The following is a 17184-nucleotide window of genomic DNA, read 5'->3' on the forward strand; positions in this document are numbered from 1 at the left end:
ACAGGCATACCTCGTTTTATTGTGCTTCATTTCTTTTTTTGCACTTCACATATGTTGCATTTCTTCCAAATTGAAGGCAAGACCCTCCACCAGCCAAAAGATTACGACTCACTTTGTTGCGATGGTCTGGAACTGAACCCACAATATCTCTGAGGTATGCCTGTAGTTGAAAGTCAGAAAAAAGATTTTATTTCCCTCCAGAAACAAGTTATATCATCATCTCAACTGGTGTTAACTACCTAGGGAGAATTCCTAAGCCTTTTCCTAGTAAATTTAGGGGATCCATAGAGTGTGTGGCACAGCTACATTTCTATGGTTTGTAGAATTGTATTTGTATTTATACTCGGTTTCTAAGCTATTTTCCAAACCCAAAGATGGTTACCTCCTTTATCTTAGAATGTAAACATACTTTTTAGTGGTTTTAAAAGTAGTGGAATTGATGTGTTCTATGGGTAGCTTTCAGAATTTTAAGAAGTCGTGTTGCCTTATCTTCTATAAGACAATACCTCAAATATCTGTACTTTATGGAACAGTTATGTTGTCATCCTCAAAACAAGTAGAGATTTTTGTTTGTTTTAAGCAGTTCTGTTTTCATTTTCTTCTTCCCTAGTAGGTACTCGAACATTGATAAGTACACTACAGTATGGATTTCTAGTATACTCAGGTGTCTATGAGGGCAGAATATCTGTTGTTTTGATAAACATTTTCATCAGTAAGAGTAAAGGAAGGGGTTAGCAACTTCATTTGTGACTTCTCTGCTAGAAATGATTAACTACAGCTCAGAAAAAATATGTCATTATCAAACTACCTACTCCTTCCCCAAAACAAAGGTAGTGGGATCCTTCTTTGTTTTGGCCTTGAACTAAGGTGAGGGAATCTATTTACACATAGGCAAGAACAATGAAACAAAATAATATGCAGGTGATATGAAGGCTTTACTGAAGCAGCTTCTGCCTGATTTTATAGGAAGTCTTAGCAGCTTTCTCCTTTGGTAAGTGAAAGATGATTATTATCTAGGAAGGACCATTTAGGTGGTCCAAGCACTTAAAAGACGGAGAACAGCTGCACTGAAGGTACCATTCCTTCTCAGGGTCACAGAATGAAATCATTCCTGACATAGTAGTCTTTCAAGTTGTGATCTTCAATCTAAGTTTTATCCTTTCCAAAATGGGGTCCATGTGAGTCATCTTCTGTTTACTTTTAAAGAATTTTACTATTTAAAGATCTCAGTAGCGTCTTGTTTTACCATTTAACATTAAAGCACTTGAAAACTTGTTTCAACAATTAAGTATTTCTGTTATAACAAGTCCCTTGATAGTCACGTTAATAATTTTGGTTTTGGCCAGCATTTTTTGTGCATTTCCTACCTTTTCCCCTTTTGTTGTTAATAATATAACAATAACAATACTTGTATTAAGTGCACTAAGCACTGTTAAGCACTTACATATTGAATTAATTCATTTGTTAAAATGCAAAATATGTAGTACTGATTGAATTTTGAATCAGTATTTCCTAATGTCAACTGAGAATAAAGTCGCTGTCATCCATCTCAATCCCTTCATCTCTTCAATTATAGACACGTAAATGTGTTCATCTGCTTTCAAGAAGACTAAACTATGTCTCTGCAACTTAGAAAAGCAGGGAATTTGGTCAGATCTTACATAAATGTCAAGCCATCCTTAAATGAGTTTTTATTTATTTGTTTAAATTATATTTTAGGCTCAGAAAAGAAGCAACAGAGAAGATCAATTAGAACTCGTTCCGAATCAGAGAAATCCACTGAGGTTGTGCCAAAGAAGAAGATCAAAAAGGAGCAGGTTGGCTTCCTACATGTAGAGAGTTAAAGCATTGTATTTGTAAATGTTGTGGCTTACTATTGGTACCTTAAAGAAAAACTTTCCCCACCCTGGGTTTCCTTTCTGGACTATCTAATGCTTCTGTCCTGTGAATTCCACGGCCTTGCTTTAACCCAGCTATCCCTGTGATTCTGCTTCAAGCATTTTCACAGAACACAGTCAGGCTTCGGGAGACGGGAAGCCAGTGGCGCAAGACTTAAAGAAGTCCTCACATTTATTATGAAATTTCTGTTATAAGCAAAATGATTTCATGTTTTCATGATTTTTATTTGGAACCATCAGTGAGTTCCCTTTTAAAAAAAAATTTTTTTTTAATTTTTGTTTTAAGCTGCTGGTATGTATTGTTTTTATTTTTTAAACAAATCAAATTAATTTAAGTACAAGAATTATATTTAAGAAACAGATGATCATAGTTGATCTGGTTTTTCTGTTGGTATCACAGATTTTTTGGAATGTTATTTTCCCAATGGAATTGCACTCACCTGTTATTGGGTTATCAGATAAACATGTTTCAAGTGGGGTGAGGGAAGAGGAGGAGCATTTTGAAGGGGTTTAAACCAGTGTAATCAATGTAGTGATATTGATATTAAATTACCTTTTCAAAGAAATTTTTAGAAACCATAATCCCTTTAATTAAACTTACAATCAGAATTTTTCTTAATTTATTAAACTGAAAAAATATCCATTTTTACAGCCCAGATAGCTGCTATTAAACAGATAATTCTGAATGATATTAGTTCCAATAAGCTTTATATTTTTAAAACCACTTGATATGGAAGAGTGTGAAATTTCCTATTTATTTTCTTCATAATTTTAAACTTCCAAACTTAAAAGGTGACTTTGTGGGTGCTCTATGGTATCATCAAGCATGTAAAACAATTTTCCCAGAAATAGTTAACTAAAATTTTCAATAATTACTAATTTGTCATTCATTTATCATAATTAACTTTTGTACTTAAGAAATCATATTCCAAAAAATCTTTTTAAGCTCTTGCAAACCTACAGTATTCATTACCAAAATGAAATTGTGATTTTGCTCGTTTCCAAATTCAGTCTGTGACCAGTCAGTTTAAAATTAATAAGCAGAACAAGTACAAAATGGGACAAATTGTTAATGCCACTGTGTTATAGTTAGTAGTAGAACAATACCAGTGATTGTTTAGAAGATTTTATATTTGTATTACTAATTGTATCTTATAAAAGCGCTTCTGTTGTATGTTTTTTTTACCTGTTGTAAAAAAAATAAAAATATTTTTTAAAAGCTTAGAACAATCCTTAAATATTTACAAAATGTGTTTCAACATGCATATTTCACCACATCTTTAAGAAACATAAAATTCAATTCATAGCTTAAACAGGAACTCCTCCAAACAGCATCCTTTCTTTAATTCTAATGGTTCAATCCTCAAATTTCCACGTGTTTTACATATACATTGGCAGAATAACTTCTGATCTCGCTCTCCTAATGTAGGATCAAGACACTGTTCATAAGACACTCAAGAAAGTGCTTTTGCAATATCACAAACTTATTAAGTTTGTACTAGCAGCAAAAGTATTGAGCTTCCAGCTGTATGGAGCCCTGTAGCACCCTCTACAGAGAGGGTCCTGATTCCCAGCAACTTAGCTGTGAGTGCAGGCGCGGAAGGGTCTTAAAGTGGCGTGAGTTACATTAACCTGAGTATCATAGTAAGTAAAAATTTATCCTAACGTCTTTGGGGCGGGAGGGGTTTATAGCAACATCGGGCTGGTTGCAGAAACAACCCCTCTCCTGCCTCCCAGACACTGAGGAAAGTATTCTTGTTCTCTTTATCTACCAAGGGAATGGTGGGAAAGTCTATGCTAGAGAGCATGTGGCTGTGTGTTGACACTTGGTATTCAGCACAGGCAGTTAGGATTTAAACCCTCCCTGACCTTGAGACAGAGACTTTTACCCAGCAGATGGGACTGAGTTCGGATTTCAGATACATTAACCACTCATCATTACTTAGATTGATGGAAGTATTATTTTTTCCCTCTGTTAATTAAAAGTGAAAAGAAATTCCTCGTTAATGCTGATTTTTCTGTCCAAACAGGTTGAAACAGTTCCTCAGACTACGGTGAAGACTGGATTACAGAAAGGTGAGTTTTATAATGTTGATTTTCATTTCCTTGATTAAAACCAGTTTTAAACAATTATTTGTACTTCATGTATTTTTGTTTGTCTCTGTAAATCATTGTTGTTGCTCTTCAGTCAATAATTTGTGTGAAATGGAAGTATTCCCCGGTGTGTGTGTGTGTGTGTGTGTGTGTGTGTGTGTGTGTGTGTGTGTGTGTGACTTTTAGAGTTGATATATTCTGTACCTCCATGTGAAAAGTCTTACTTGTTTTATGTAAATTGGAGAACACCACTTAGACTTGATACTGTTTCCAACTTTTCTCCATAAGGTTCTGGGGTTTCACTGGTTTATAAACTAGGGATGTGACGAATCCACTTTTTTTGGTATTCGACTGAATACCGAATAGTACCTATTAATGTTTGTCAAACATGGACTATGACAAATCAGACGAGACAACCTGATTGAAAAAATATCTTGCCACATTTATTTTTACAGTGCTGTAAAATCTTTTTGTAAATTAAAATGATTCATAGCATATTTATGGCCATTATTAGATGACCTTAATGCAAATCTATTTGAGATATGCACAAAGTTTAAGAAACCTTAAACTTATATCTGTATTTTCTGTGTGCAATTTGACTACAGTACAAACTCCATAGCATGATTCGTGCGTTTTTGGTGAGATCATTCAGACTGTATTTAATACCTGTAGTTTACTCTGGGCAAATTGCATTATTAAAAAATAAAAAACACCAGCCTCTCTGCATTCTCGGGGAGAAGTCTGCAGCGATGGTCTCCGTGGAGATCCTCAGCAGAACTGAACAGCCTCTCGGAGGGAACACTGCTTGGCGGAGCTCCAAGAAAAGACATCGCGATCGCTGCGAGATTAGGAGGCCTGATTGCGTTGTGTTTCCACCATTCCACAGGGTCGGCGGACCGGGGAGTGCAGGGCTCTGTCAGATTCAGTGACAGCTCCGTCTCCGCAGCGATTGAGGAAACTGTGGACTGAGATTCCTGTACAATTTCATCCCAGAAACTCCAGACTTGTAGTCTCCATGCAAGATTTCTTTGTCGGCGGCTCGATAAACAGTTTCTTTGTTTCCAATTTTGATTTTGCCAATCATCATTATTGGCATTTTCCTGACTGGTTTCTTCTTCAAGACTCTGAACAATTGCTTTAACATTCAAATGATTTTTTTTTTTTTTTTTTGGTCTGAGCTGGATAGGTACAGCTTAAATCATGGGTCCAGCCTAAAAACCACCGTTTAACTTACACTGATCAATTTCAACATGGACTGTTTTTGTTTTTTGTTTTTAAATAAAGCATCATTAATGCGCGTCTGCAGGGTTTTGCCAAACAGCCCAAACTGTGTACATTACAATAATTAAAAGCTTTTTTTTTTTAATGTTAGTGCTGTTATCATGGAGAACATAAGTATGGCAGCTGTCTTTGGCAGTCTGTCATTTTTCTAGCATTTTCAGAAACTCATCGGAAATGGCGGTACCTGTGTTTCCCTTCGAAAGCCTCAGTACAGCACTCCTGTTCCTCTGTTAAAACTCCTTGTTAATCCAGTGATCTTTTAGGCCAAGGAAATATTTTATGGTGGTGTTCTGGGTCCATACACCAGCAATGAAGGAGATAGATTTGTGTACTTGTGTTTTTTAATCAGCGTTAACATGGGCAGGCACCCTCATTTATAGATGTAAGGAAACATTCAGTGAAAAACTTGTAGACTGGGATGTGATAACGAGGTTCCAGTAATCTGAGCAGTCTAAAGAGACCCACATCCTCCACCACAGAACATGGCTATGTACCAAGTGCTACTCCCACTCAGCCTGTTGCGGATCTTCATGGCCCTGGGAGACTTGTTTCTCCATGGTCTCTTCTGGACTGCACACTTCCACCATAGCTTGCTGGGCTGATCTAGATGTCTGTTTGTTGTATGGAAAATTTGGGGGAAATATCCAAAACACAAACTGTGGGTTGAAATATTAACCGTCTCCTTGGTTCCTTGGTATTCACCGTGCCTGATCTGCACATTTCATCGTGGCTGTTTCTGTATAGCCTATACTGCATTAGCCCAAGAGATTGTTGCTTTGTAACTTTTTGCACTATTGTTTTGGCTGGATTTGTATTACACACAGTTTTAAAAAAAATTCCACACTATTCTCTGCCTTTTTTTTCCATATTTATTTCTTCCTGCACAAATTCCACATAGAGGCCGCTCATCCAGCTCTTCGTGATTTGGCTGCACTTGAACATTGATTGTCTGTTTACAGCCCTCAGCAATGTGCCTCCTACATGGCATGACATGTGTAGATGTGCTGCAGCACTTGTTAATGGTCACAATAAATGACACTTCACCAAGGAAGTCTCAGATGAACAATTATGAACATCCAGAATTTATTGGGGGGGGGGCAATGCTCAACTAAATTGCAAAATTGGGGGAAAATGGCACTATCCGTGTACGAATCGAATACAAATCAGAGATTTGTCACATCCCTAATAAAAACAATTTGGAGATGTCTCTGCGACCATATCTGTAAGATACATAGTGTGTTGGGTTTTATGTCTTCCCCCTCCAAATTGAATGGTTCTTTGGATGGTTCCAAACAAATCAGCTATCCTGTAGTTTTGGTAGAATTGGTTTTTAGGTTGGAATTTGGGCTCTGTTGACTGAAAATAGCTTTAGAACAGGGGCACTGCATTAAATGTTTTAATAGAGCGGTTGTAAAGAAATCACTGTGAGGAAAAGTCAGAAGCTTACTAAGTTTTGACTCGTGACTTCAGTGTTACAAAGGGAGCTGTGCTTTCTTCACACTACAGATGAGTTTGGGGAAAGAAAATATTCTCCCACAAAAAAGTTAACAGAACAAACTTTAAGCACTATTTTAGGATTAATTTCGGTGTATTGTATTAAGGTGCCAGCGAGATTTCAGATTCCTGTAAACCTCTAAAGAAAAGGAGTCGCGCCTCAACTGATGTAGAAATGACTAGTTCAGCATACAGAGACACATCTGACTCTGATTCTAGAGGCCTGAGTGACCTGCAGGTAAATATGTTCAAAGGTCTGAGCACAGTGCACTTTTTTGCTTTGCAAAACCAAGTAACATACATAATTGCTTTACCCAACTTCTTTGGGAGCATGGGGATTTTTTAAATATTCACAGTGAAGAAGTCATTTGGGTTATTTTGTAATGATGCGCATCTTAATTTTGCTAGTTTCTTACATAACAGAAGCATAGCTTTTTTTTTTTTTTTTTTTTTTTTTTAACTAAAGTTTTTGTCAAAACACCAGACATGGTATCCAGATGTTTTAGAAAGAAAGGAAAGTGGTCGTGTCCAGGTTTATTTGAGCAACTCTTACTAGGATCTTTATAGCACCTAACTGAGGAAATTTTTGTTTTGTTTTTCTTAAAAATGTGCTATGTTTTCCATGTAGGTAGGCTTTGGAAAGCAAGTAGATAGCCCTTCAGCTACTGCAGATGCAGACATTTCTGATGTGCAGTCCGTGGACTCAAGTTTGTCAAGAAGAGGCTTTGGAACGAGTAAGAAGGACACTGTGTGTCAGGTAGGCAAGTGGCCTGTCTTATAGCTTGAAAGAATTGCTATCATACTCTGCCAATAATAAATAAATTTACCACCTATTGGAGAGGGTAGTATCTTTCTAAATTATGATACTGGTTTAAAGCAAGATCTAAAAGCCATTTTGGGCTCTTCACTTTCTGAGTTGGAATATGTACTATTCATATGCAGATATAAATCTCCATTGTGAGATTGTGTTATGAAATGGAAGTAATTGGCAAATGACTGATTTCAAAACCATTTTCTTAAATTGGTATTAAGTTTTTAATGTATATTTACCCTTTCTGAAAAATGCTGCTTTGCCCTGTGAAAAAAACTTTAAGTATCCAGATTCCAAAAACGGAATCGTAAAAGATTAAGTTTGACTTTTAAACTATACCATATTGGGTCTGGAAATAGTTATCTAGTTCAGTGGTTCTCACAGTGAGGGCCAAGGACCAGCAGCATCAGCATTGTCAGGATACTTGTAAATGCATATTCTTTTTCCCCACCCCCACACCTACTGAATCAGAAACTATAGGAGAGGAACCCTGTGCTCTGTGTTGTAATAGACCCTCCAGGTGATTCTGATGCCTGCTAAAGTTTGAGACCCACTGCTCTTTGCTTTGTTGCAGATCTGTGAAAGCTCTGGTGACTCTCTGATTCCTTGTGAGGGAGAGTGCTACAAATACTTTCACCTGGAGTGCCTGGGGGTGACATCACTCCCCGATGGGAAGTTCATCTGCATGGAATGTAAAACCGGTGAGCTTTCTTGTTTTGGTAGATATGAAAAAATGGATAAGGAGGAATGTGCAATGCCAGCACCTGCCATGATATCTAATTTTCTTACCGCTGTTATGTAGCTCTTCTCCCATAAGTATTTCAACAAATGAAGATCATTTGCTGTTTAGGCTTCATAAAATCGAAAGAGTAGTTAGCAATATTATTACCAAATTTCCTCCTACCTGTGCCTTAATCATAAAAATCTATCAATTCATCCAGATGTACTTGTATTTTATCTAAAGCGCTATACAAAGTATAATGGGTTTAAGGTTTTTATGCTCAATAAATTGGTTTAAAGTCCCTTGACTTTAATAGACTAGAGTAAGTGTCGATTGCAAAGTGTAACCATGGTGACAGTACTTTTAGTGGAAAGATGGAGCTACTGGAAATTGTTTTTAGCCGAAACCGGTTTGGCTCAGTGGATAGAGCGTCGGCCTGCGGACTGAAAGGTCCCAGGTTCGATTCCGGTCAAGGGCATGTACCTTGGTTGCGGGCACATCCCCAGTGGGGAGTGTGCAGGAGGCAGCTGGTCGATGTTTCTAACTCTCTATCTCTCTCCTTTCCTCTCTGTAAAAACTCAATAAAACATATTTAAAAAAAAAAAAAAAAAACTTGTGGGTTTTGGCCCGGTTGGTGTGGCTCAGTGGTTGAACATTGACTCATGAACCTGGAGGTCACACACAGTTGGATTCCTGGTCAGGGCACATGCCCAGGTATGCAGATTTGATCCCTGGTAGAGGGCATGCAGGAGGCAGCTGATCAATGATTCTCTCTCATTGATGTTTCTACCTTCCTCTCTGAAATCAGTTAAAAATATTAAGAATAATTTAAAAAAATAAAAAATGCAGGTTTTGGATTCACCATTTAGTTCTCACCACCCCACCCCAATACAGACTACCACCTATCAAAATAATTTATAGAGAAAGAAGTAGACAAGTTTGTATTTCTTCCCTGTGTACCCATGATTCTATTTAAAGTCATGGAAAGCTGGAAGTAGAGTTGTTTAATCTGTAACAAGGCAAGTGAAGAGTCAACTGAACATAGCATGGTAGTGCATCCAGGAACTATGTACCGTTTTTTGTTTTATTTTTTGCTGTGAGAAACTATGAGCCAACTGGTTATCAAGTATTTATGATACGCTCATCTTACCCGTGACACTTTATTTCCCTACTCCTTTTCCCTTTTTCTTTGGATTCTCATAAATAGTTTTATCCTTCTTTATTTGATTTTATCCTTCTTTATTTGAATCACTGCATGCTAAAATTGTTAGAATGGTAATTTTTTCTGAACACTGAATAAATGCCAGGTGCTGTTAATACTAAGCATTATATCCTATTACTAGAGGCCCAGTGCCTGAAATTTGTGCACTGCCGGGGGCGGGGGATGTTCCTCGTCCCTCAGCCCAAAGGGACCCCTTGCTCCTTACCGTCTGCTGGTTCGCTGCTCCTTACCGCTCGGCTCACTGTTGCTTAGCGCTGCAGCGGAGGCTGGAGAGGCTCCCCCTCCACTGCTGCACTCACCAGCGTGAGCCTGGCTTCTGGCTGAGTGGCACTCCCCCTCTGGGAGCACACAGACCACCAGGGGGCAGCTCCTGTGTTGAGTGTCTGCCCCCCTGGTGGTCAGTGCACATCATAGCAACTGGTTGTTCTGGTCATTCCGCCGTAATGGTTGCTTAGGCTTTTATTATATAGATCTCATTTTACCCTCATAACATAATAAGATAGATACGGTTATTATTTTCATTTTGCAGAGGGTGAAACTAAGGATTAGAGGGTTTAGTTTAGTACCTTGTCCAAAGTCATGAAAACGGAAGTTGATGAAACTGGCAGTTATGCCCAGGAGGCTGCTTGACCCCAGGATCCTTGCTGTTTACCATTGCCTTCTACCACCTTGATTAAGTAGGATAGAGATCATGTATCATATATTCTAACACACATGTGCTTTCTCGCTCTCGCTCTTGCTCTCTCACAAACATACACATGCAAAAATTAAGCTATTAAAGCTGTTTTGAACATATGACATATTTTTTCCTACATAAGATATTTTATTCATCACATGTAGACCCTACAGTAAAACATTTGAACAATTGGCCAACTGGCAGGCTTGGGGTCAGATTATCTGCACATTGTTTTATTTGTCCTTCAAAATATGTTTTGAATGTGTGAACATGGATCAGGCATGTACTCCAGGTTCCTCACATTCTCTGTCATTCCCTTTTTCTGAAACCCTGTCACTCCAGCCATTTATATAACCTGTCCAGTCCCTTAAAACACTTAAGTTTGCAATCTCTGATTCCAACTACTGATAGGAAGGACCAAATAGCTCAGTATTAAAACACTCTTTTGAGGCTTCTCTCCTAACTCTGGAATCCAGCTGAATTCTGCCATGGTTAGATATAAACTAAATTGGTACACATCTATTAAGAAATTTAAGAAGGAAATTTGCTTTAAAAACAATTAAATGGAACAAAGTTGGAGGACTCATATGCCCTGATTTCAAAATTTACTAAAAGCTACATCAATTAAAACAGTGTGATACTGGCATAAAGACAGACCTATACCCAATGGAATAGAATTGGGAGTCCAGAAATAAATATTCACATATACAGGAATGATTTTTTGAGAAGGGTACAAAGACCATTTCATGGGGAAATGACAGACTTTACAGCAAGTGATGCTGGGAAAACTGGATATCCACATGCAAAAGAATGAAATTAGAACCTTAACTAACAACCATATACAAAAAATAATTCAAAATGTGTCAGGGTTCAAACATAAGAGCTAAAACTATAAAACTCTTAGAAGGAAACATAAAAGAAATGTTTGTGACATTGGATTAAGCAGTGATTTCCTGATACGACATCAAAGTCACAGGCAACAAGAGAAAAAATAAACAAATTGGACTTTATCAAAATTAAAAATTGGCTCAGTTGGTTGAGTGTCATATTGCACAACAGAAGGTTGCTGGTTCAGTTCCCGATCAGGACACATACCCAGGTTTCTGGTTTCATTCCTGATTGGGGTATGTGCAGGAGGTAGCCCATGGATGTTTCTCACATCAGTGGTTTTCTCTCTCTCTCTCTCTAAAAGAAAATTTTAAAAAATCAATAAAATGATGTCTCTATTACAAAAAACAACAACACAGTGTACATCAAATGACACTATCAACTGGGTGAAAAAGCAACCTACAAAATGGGAGAAAATATTTACAAATAACCTATCTGACAAAGAATTAATATCCAAAATCATACATAAAGAACTCCTATAACTTAACAAAAAGCACACAACCCAATTCAAAATTAGGCAAAGAACTTGGATAGATTTTTCTCCAAAGAACTTATACATATGGCCAATAAGCACATGAAAAGATGTTCAACATCATTTATTAGTAATCAGGCAAATACAAATCAAAAACACAATGAGATGCCACTTCATGCCTATTAGGATGGCTATTACCAAGAAAACAGAATATGGAGAAATTGAAACACTTATACACTGTTGGTGGGAATTTAAAGTGGCATAAGTGCTATGGAAAACAGTATGGCAGTTGCTCTATTAAACATAGAATACATGTGACCCAGTAATTCCATTTCTGGGTATATACCCAAAAGAATTGAAAGCAGGGTCTCTTAGCAGATATTGGTACACCCATGTTGGTTGCAGCACTATTCACAATGACTAAAAGGTAGAAACAACTCAAATGTCCATCAATGGATGAATGGATAAATAACATGTAGAATAGTAAACAATGGATAAATAAACAATGGAATATTATTCAGCTTTAAAAAGAAATGAAATAAGTACTGATATATGCTACAACATGGATGAACCTTGAAGACACTATGCCGAGTGAAATAAGCCATTTATAAGGACAAATATTTTATGGTTCCACTTACTAGTACATGAGTTACCTAGAGTAATCAAATTCATAGAGACAGAAAGTAGAACAGTTGTTACCAGGGGTTGGTAAGGAGAGAAGAGTGGTGGGTAGTCAGTATGGGATGATGAAAAAATTCTGGAGCTGTATATTGGTGATGATTGCAAAATAATGTAAATGGATTTAATGTCACCGTATACTTAAAAATAGTAAAAATGGCAAATTTTATGTTTTATATTTTTTTAATATGTTTTTAAATTGATTTTTAGAGAGAGAGGAAGGAAGAGGGATAGAGAGATAGAAACATCAATGAAAGAGAAACATCATCTATCAGCTGTCTCCTGCACATACCCCTACTGGGGATCGAGCCTACAGCCCAGGCACATGCTCTGACTGGGAATCGAACCTGCGACCTTTTGATTCCTGGGTCAACGCGCAACTATTGAGTCACACCAGCCGGGCTCATGTTTTATATTTTAACTACAATTTTAAAAAGAACAAAAAACAATTACTGCCCTGGCCAGTTTTCCTCAGTGTTTAGAGCATCAGCCTGCGGACCAAAGGGTACCAGGTTCGATTCCCTGTCAAGGGCATGTACCTTGGTTGCAAGTTCCCCAGCCCAATAAGGGTATGTGCAGGAGGCAACTAATTGATGTGTGTCTCACTCCTCCACCTGCCTCCCTTTCACTCTCCCTAGAAAGCAATGAAAAAAATATCCTCTGGTGAGGATTTTAAAAAAGTTTTTTAAACAAAAACAATCACAGTTGACCCTTGAACACCACAGGTTTGAACTACATGAGTCCACTTATATGCAGGTTTTTTTCCAATAAATACTGTCTCTTGGAACATCTTTTAGAAATTTCCTTACCACCATGAAGCAGTCATGTTAATTATACTATGCTACAAAAAAAGCAATTGTATTGCTGTTTTAAAATATCAATGCATGAGTCATTACATCTGTAAATAAATATAAATTTCTTTTTCACATTATCACCTTATTTTTGTTAATCTTCACCTGAGGATATTTTTTCCATTGGTTTTTGAGCTCTTTTTACATCAATGCAAATATATTCAATTGCTGTTCTATAGTATGCCTTTGTCACAGTTTAACTATTCTCCTGTTGGAGGAAGTTTGAGTTGCTTTCAGTTGTTTGCAGTTACAAACAGTGCTTTAGTCAGCATCCTTTTACGTATGCAAGTCTATTCTAATGTAGAGAGTAAGAAGTGTAATTTCTAGGCCGCAAAAAGTGGATGTACTTTTTTGAAAAATGGATTCTGCCTTGTTTCCTTCTAAAGTAGTTCCTTCCAATTTAAATTCCTACGAGCACTATGCAAGAGTACCTTTTCTCCCTACACCCATGATCAACAACTGATATTATCAGACTTTGAAAGTTTATTTCCTATTGATGAATTTTTACAGTAAAATGTAACTTGTGGTTTTAATTAGCATTTATCTGATTACTAGTGAAGTTGAGCATTTTTCATGTTTATTGGCTGTCTTTCTGCTTTCTGTAAATTGTTCATTCCTTTTGCTCGCGTTTATTAGACTATTTTGTTTCTATTTTGCTTGATAGTTCTTTATAAGTCTTGTTTAGCTATCTTTGCTTATATAGGTTGCATATATTTTCACTATATTTGAACATTGTGTAACAAAACAATCCTTTATCATCTTTGTTGCATATATTTTTCCACATCTGTTTGTCTTTTACGTGTTCCTTCTTTTTTTCCATTCTAATTGGGATTATTTCTTCCTTTAAATATTTGGCAGATTGACCAGTAGAGCCATCTGGGCTTAAAGTTTTCTTTTGTTGGAAGATTTTTAATTATAGTTTCACTTTCTTTAATAGTTTATATAACTAATAATATTTTCTATTTGTTTTTGTGCCATTGTTGGTAAGTTCTGTTTTTCTAGGAATCTGTTTACTTATCTAAGTTGTAAAATTTATTGGCAAAAATGTAATGATCACCGTGTATTATCTTTTTAACTTTGTAGGATATGTAGTGATATATCATTATTTATTTCTGATAGTTATATGTATTGCTACTTTTTCTTGTGTGTGTGGTTTTTTTTAATTAGTCATTGTTACCAGGGATATCAGTTTTTTTTTAAATATGTTTTTATTAATTTTTAGAAAGAGAGGGAAGGAGAGCGGGAGAGAAATAGAAACATCAATTGGAGTGAAACAGCAGCATCAATTGATTGCCTCTTGCTCACCTCCTATTGGGGATCAAAGCCCAGAACCTGGGCATGTACTCTGACTGGGAATCAAACTGGCCAGCCACCTCCTGGTGCGCAGGTCGATGCTCAACCCTTGAGCCACACTGGCCAGGCAGGGATATCTGTTTTATTAATCTTTTTCAAAGTGCCAATTTCTGTTTTTGTTTTTAATATTTCCCAATGTATATTAATTTCACTTCATTTTTGAAGAATGTTTTCAATGGATATAGAATTCTGGCTTGGTAACAATTTTCTTTCAGCTTTAAAGATAGCATCTCGTTATTTTCTGGTTTTTATTTTTCTTTCAGTCAGCTATTAGTGTTATTGTTGCTTCGTTGAAGATACTTGTCTTTTGTGTGGGTAATTTTAATATTTTCTTTTTTGTCCCTGATTTTGTACAGTTTGAATAAGACGTTTAGCTGTCTTTTTTTGTTTTGAGGGGGTAATTTTGAGTTTTCATCTTATCCCTGTTTTACATATGGAAATTTTAAGTGATTATTTAATGGAATCTGCCTTTTCTTTGGTAGTTTCTTTTACTTATTCTGTGTTGGAAAGACCTTAACACTCTCACCTCTCAGGTGTTGAAAAATTCTGGTTTGGGCTTTCTATGGAAATAATTTTAGTGTAGAGTAAAAAGTGGAGATCTAAATTATTTATACTGCTACATCTCCAAATCCTATATAATAAAAGGCTAATGTGCAAATAGACTGAAAGGCAGAATGACCGGTCATTATGATGCACACTGACCACTAGGGGGCAGACGCTCAATGCAGGAGCTTCCTCCTGGTGGTCAGTGCACTCCCACCGGAGCAAGTGCTGCTCAGCCAGAAGCCGGGCTCAAGGCTGGTGAACGAAGGGGTGGTGGCAGGAGCCTCTCCCACCTTTGCTGCAGGTAGACATCCCCCGAGGGGTCCCAGACTGCAAGATGGCACAGGCCGGGCTGAGGGGACCCCTCCCGACCCCCAGTGCACGAATGTCATGTACCAGCCCTCTAGTCAATTATAATAGCAAATCAATCATTCTAACAAAATTTATTAAATATTTTAATTTAACCATTTATTTTCCATGTTCATCTCAGTAGCTGCTTCTATTTAAGAGGAATATGCTTTAATTAGCTTTTATTTAATCTCTGTTCTTCACCAATTTTCCAGGAAAGCACCCATGTTTTTCATGTAAGGTGTCTGGTACAGATGTGAAGCGTTGCTCTGTCGGTGCTTGTGGGAAATTTTATCATGAAGCCTGTGTCCGCAAATTCCCCACTGCCGTCTTTGAATCAAAAGGATTCCGCTGTCCCCAGCACTGCTGTTCTGCCTGCTCTATGGAGAAAGATATCCACAAAGCAAGTAAAGGTAAAACAGAGCTAAGGTAAAAAAGAGCTACTTTTAAGTTCAGTAGCAAATAATAAGCATATTGTTATAAGGAGCATCAGGCATTCTCCCTCTGTTTGTCTGTAGATACATGAGCTCAGCCACAGTAGATAGCATAATAAGTAGAGATTAGGTTCTCATTCAGACAATGAGAAGAAAATTCCATATGTTCAAAATTACCCTTGGAAATTCCTTAAACAGCTGCAATATTGGAGACCACCATCTCCCCAGCATCGGAGCAGACAAATATTTCTTTGATCTCTAGAAGGGTGCTGCATTTAGGGGCCATATAGCATAGGAATGACAGAGCCAAACAAGTGAAGAAAATATTTTTATCTTACTATATTCAGCATCACACAGGAACCCAAAAGAACCCAACTCCAAAAATTTCATTTTATATATCCAGCTGATGCCTTATTATGTAGATTCCTTTTTGATTTGTCTTTAAACAGGTCGCATGATGAGGTGTTTGAGATGTCCAGTAGCCTATCACTCTGGAGATGCTTGTGTTGCTGCTGGAAGCGTATTCGTGTCCTCCTACATTCTCATCTGTAGTAATCATTCCAAACGGAGCAGTAATTCGTCCTCTGCTGTAAATGTAGGCTTTTGTTTCGTTTGTGCGAGAGGTGAGTGTCAATCCTTTCTCTTAGTTCTTTCTGAGTTCACTGGCATTAAAATAGAGTTTCAATAATATCCTCAAGACAGATGAACATTTCCAGTAGCTAGTCCCTTTTATATCATTAGACATTCAAATTGTTAGAATATTAATTCTTCCATAAATTAAGCTAAAGTCTGAATTTTTTAATAACTTAGAATTGTGCATAAGTTCTTAGCATTTCTACTTGGAGCATCAAAAGATTAATCTATTTCCTTCTGCAAACAATTCTTCTATTCAAAGCAGGCCCTTCCCATGTCATATTCTTTAATCCAGAGCTTGCAACCTATTGAGATTTCACTTGGAAGGCAAAATGAGCACATTTATTTTTTAGTCGTTTATGTCGTATTTTATCATGTTTTAGTCTGGCATTGAGGAAGGCCTGATGGGATACAGCCAAAGCAACATATGTGGTGGTGTTAGTTAAGAGCCAGAAATGCAGGCTGTTGATATGTAGGTATGTCAAGAGATTGATCAACTAAAAACAATATTGTGTCCCTCAGGGGGTCAGTGAGCTTGAGTTCATGATAAACATAAAATAGAACTTCATTAGTCGAATATGATACAGAATATTTATCTTTTTTTTTTCTTTAGAAGACAGTTCTTTTAATTTGGTGAAAGTACCATAAAATATTTTTAAATAGAATTTAGGTAGTATTATAGATCTTGAGTTGCTTTACTTTTGTGTCTCACATTTTTAAAATAATAACTAGAGGAAGTGGGCAGTAAAAGTTTAAATAAATGGTATCCTTTCTGTAGCAGCCAGCG

At 37.0% G+C, this 17184-nt stretch overlaps 1 protein-coding gene across 7 annotated transcripts in view; it reads left to right on the forward strand.

Moving 5' to 3' along the window:
• The window catches only part of NSD3 (nuclear receptor binding SET domain protein 3), a 112523-nt gene that overhangs the window by 64355 nt on the left and 30984 nt on the right, over positions 1-17184 (forward strand). For 6 of the 7 annotated variants that reach the window (XM_059685367.1, XM_059685365.1, XM_059685369.1 and 3 more), the window contains 7 exons: positions 1720-1817; positions 3929-3974; positions 6875-7005; positions 7396-7524; positions 8153-8279; positions 15546-15743; positions 16214-16387. In XM_059685367.1, coding sequence (XP_059541350.1) covers positions 1720-1817; positions 3929-3974; positions 6875-7005; positions 7396-7524; positions 8153-8279; positions 15546-15743; positions 16214-16387 — 903 coding nt within the window. Of the gene's footprint in view, positions 1-1719; positions 1818-3928; positions 3975-4878; positions 6481-6874; positions 7006-7395; positions 7525-8152; positions 8280-15545; positions 15744-16213; positions 16388-17184 lie in introns of those variants that run through there. The other variant, XM_059685371.1, reaches the window with a different exon arrangement.

This window comes from Myotis daubentonii, chromosome 2, assembly GCF_963259705.1.
Source record: "Myotis daubentonii chromosome 2, mMyoDau2.1, whole genome shotgun sequence".
In the NCBI taxonomy this organism is placed as follows: Eukaryota; Metazoa; Chordata; class Mammalia; order Chiroptera; family Vespertilionidae; genus Myotis; species Myotis daubentonii.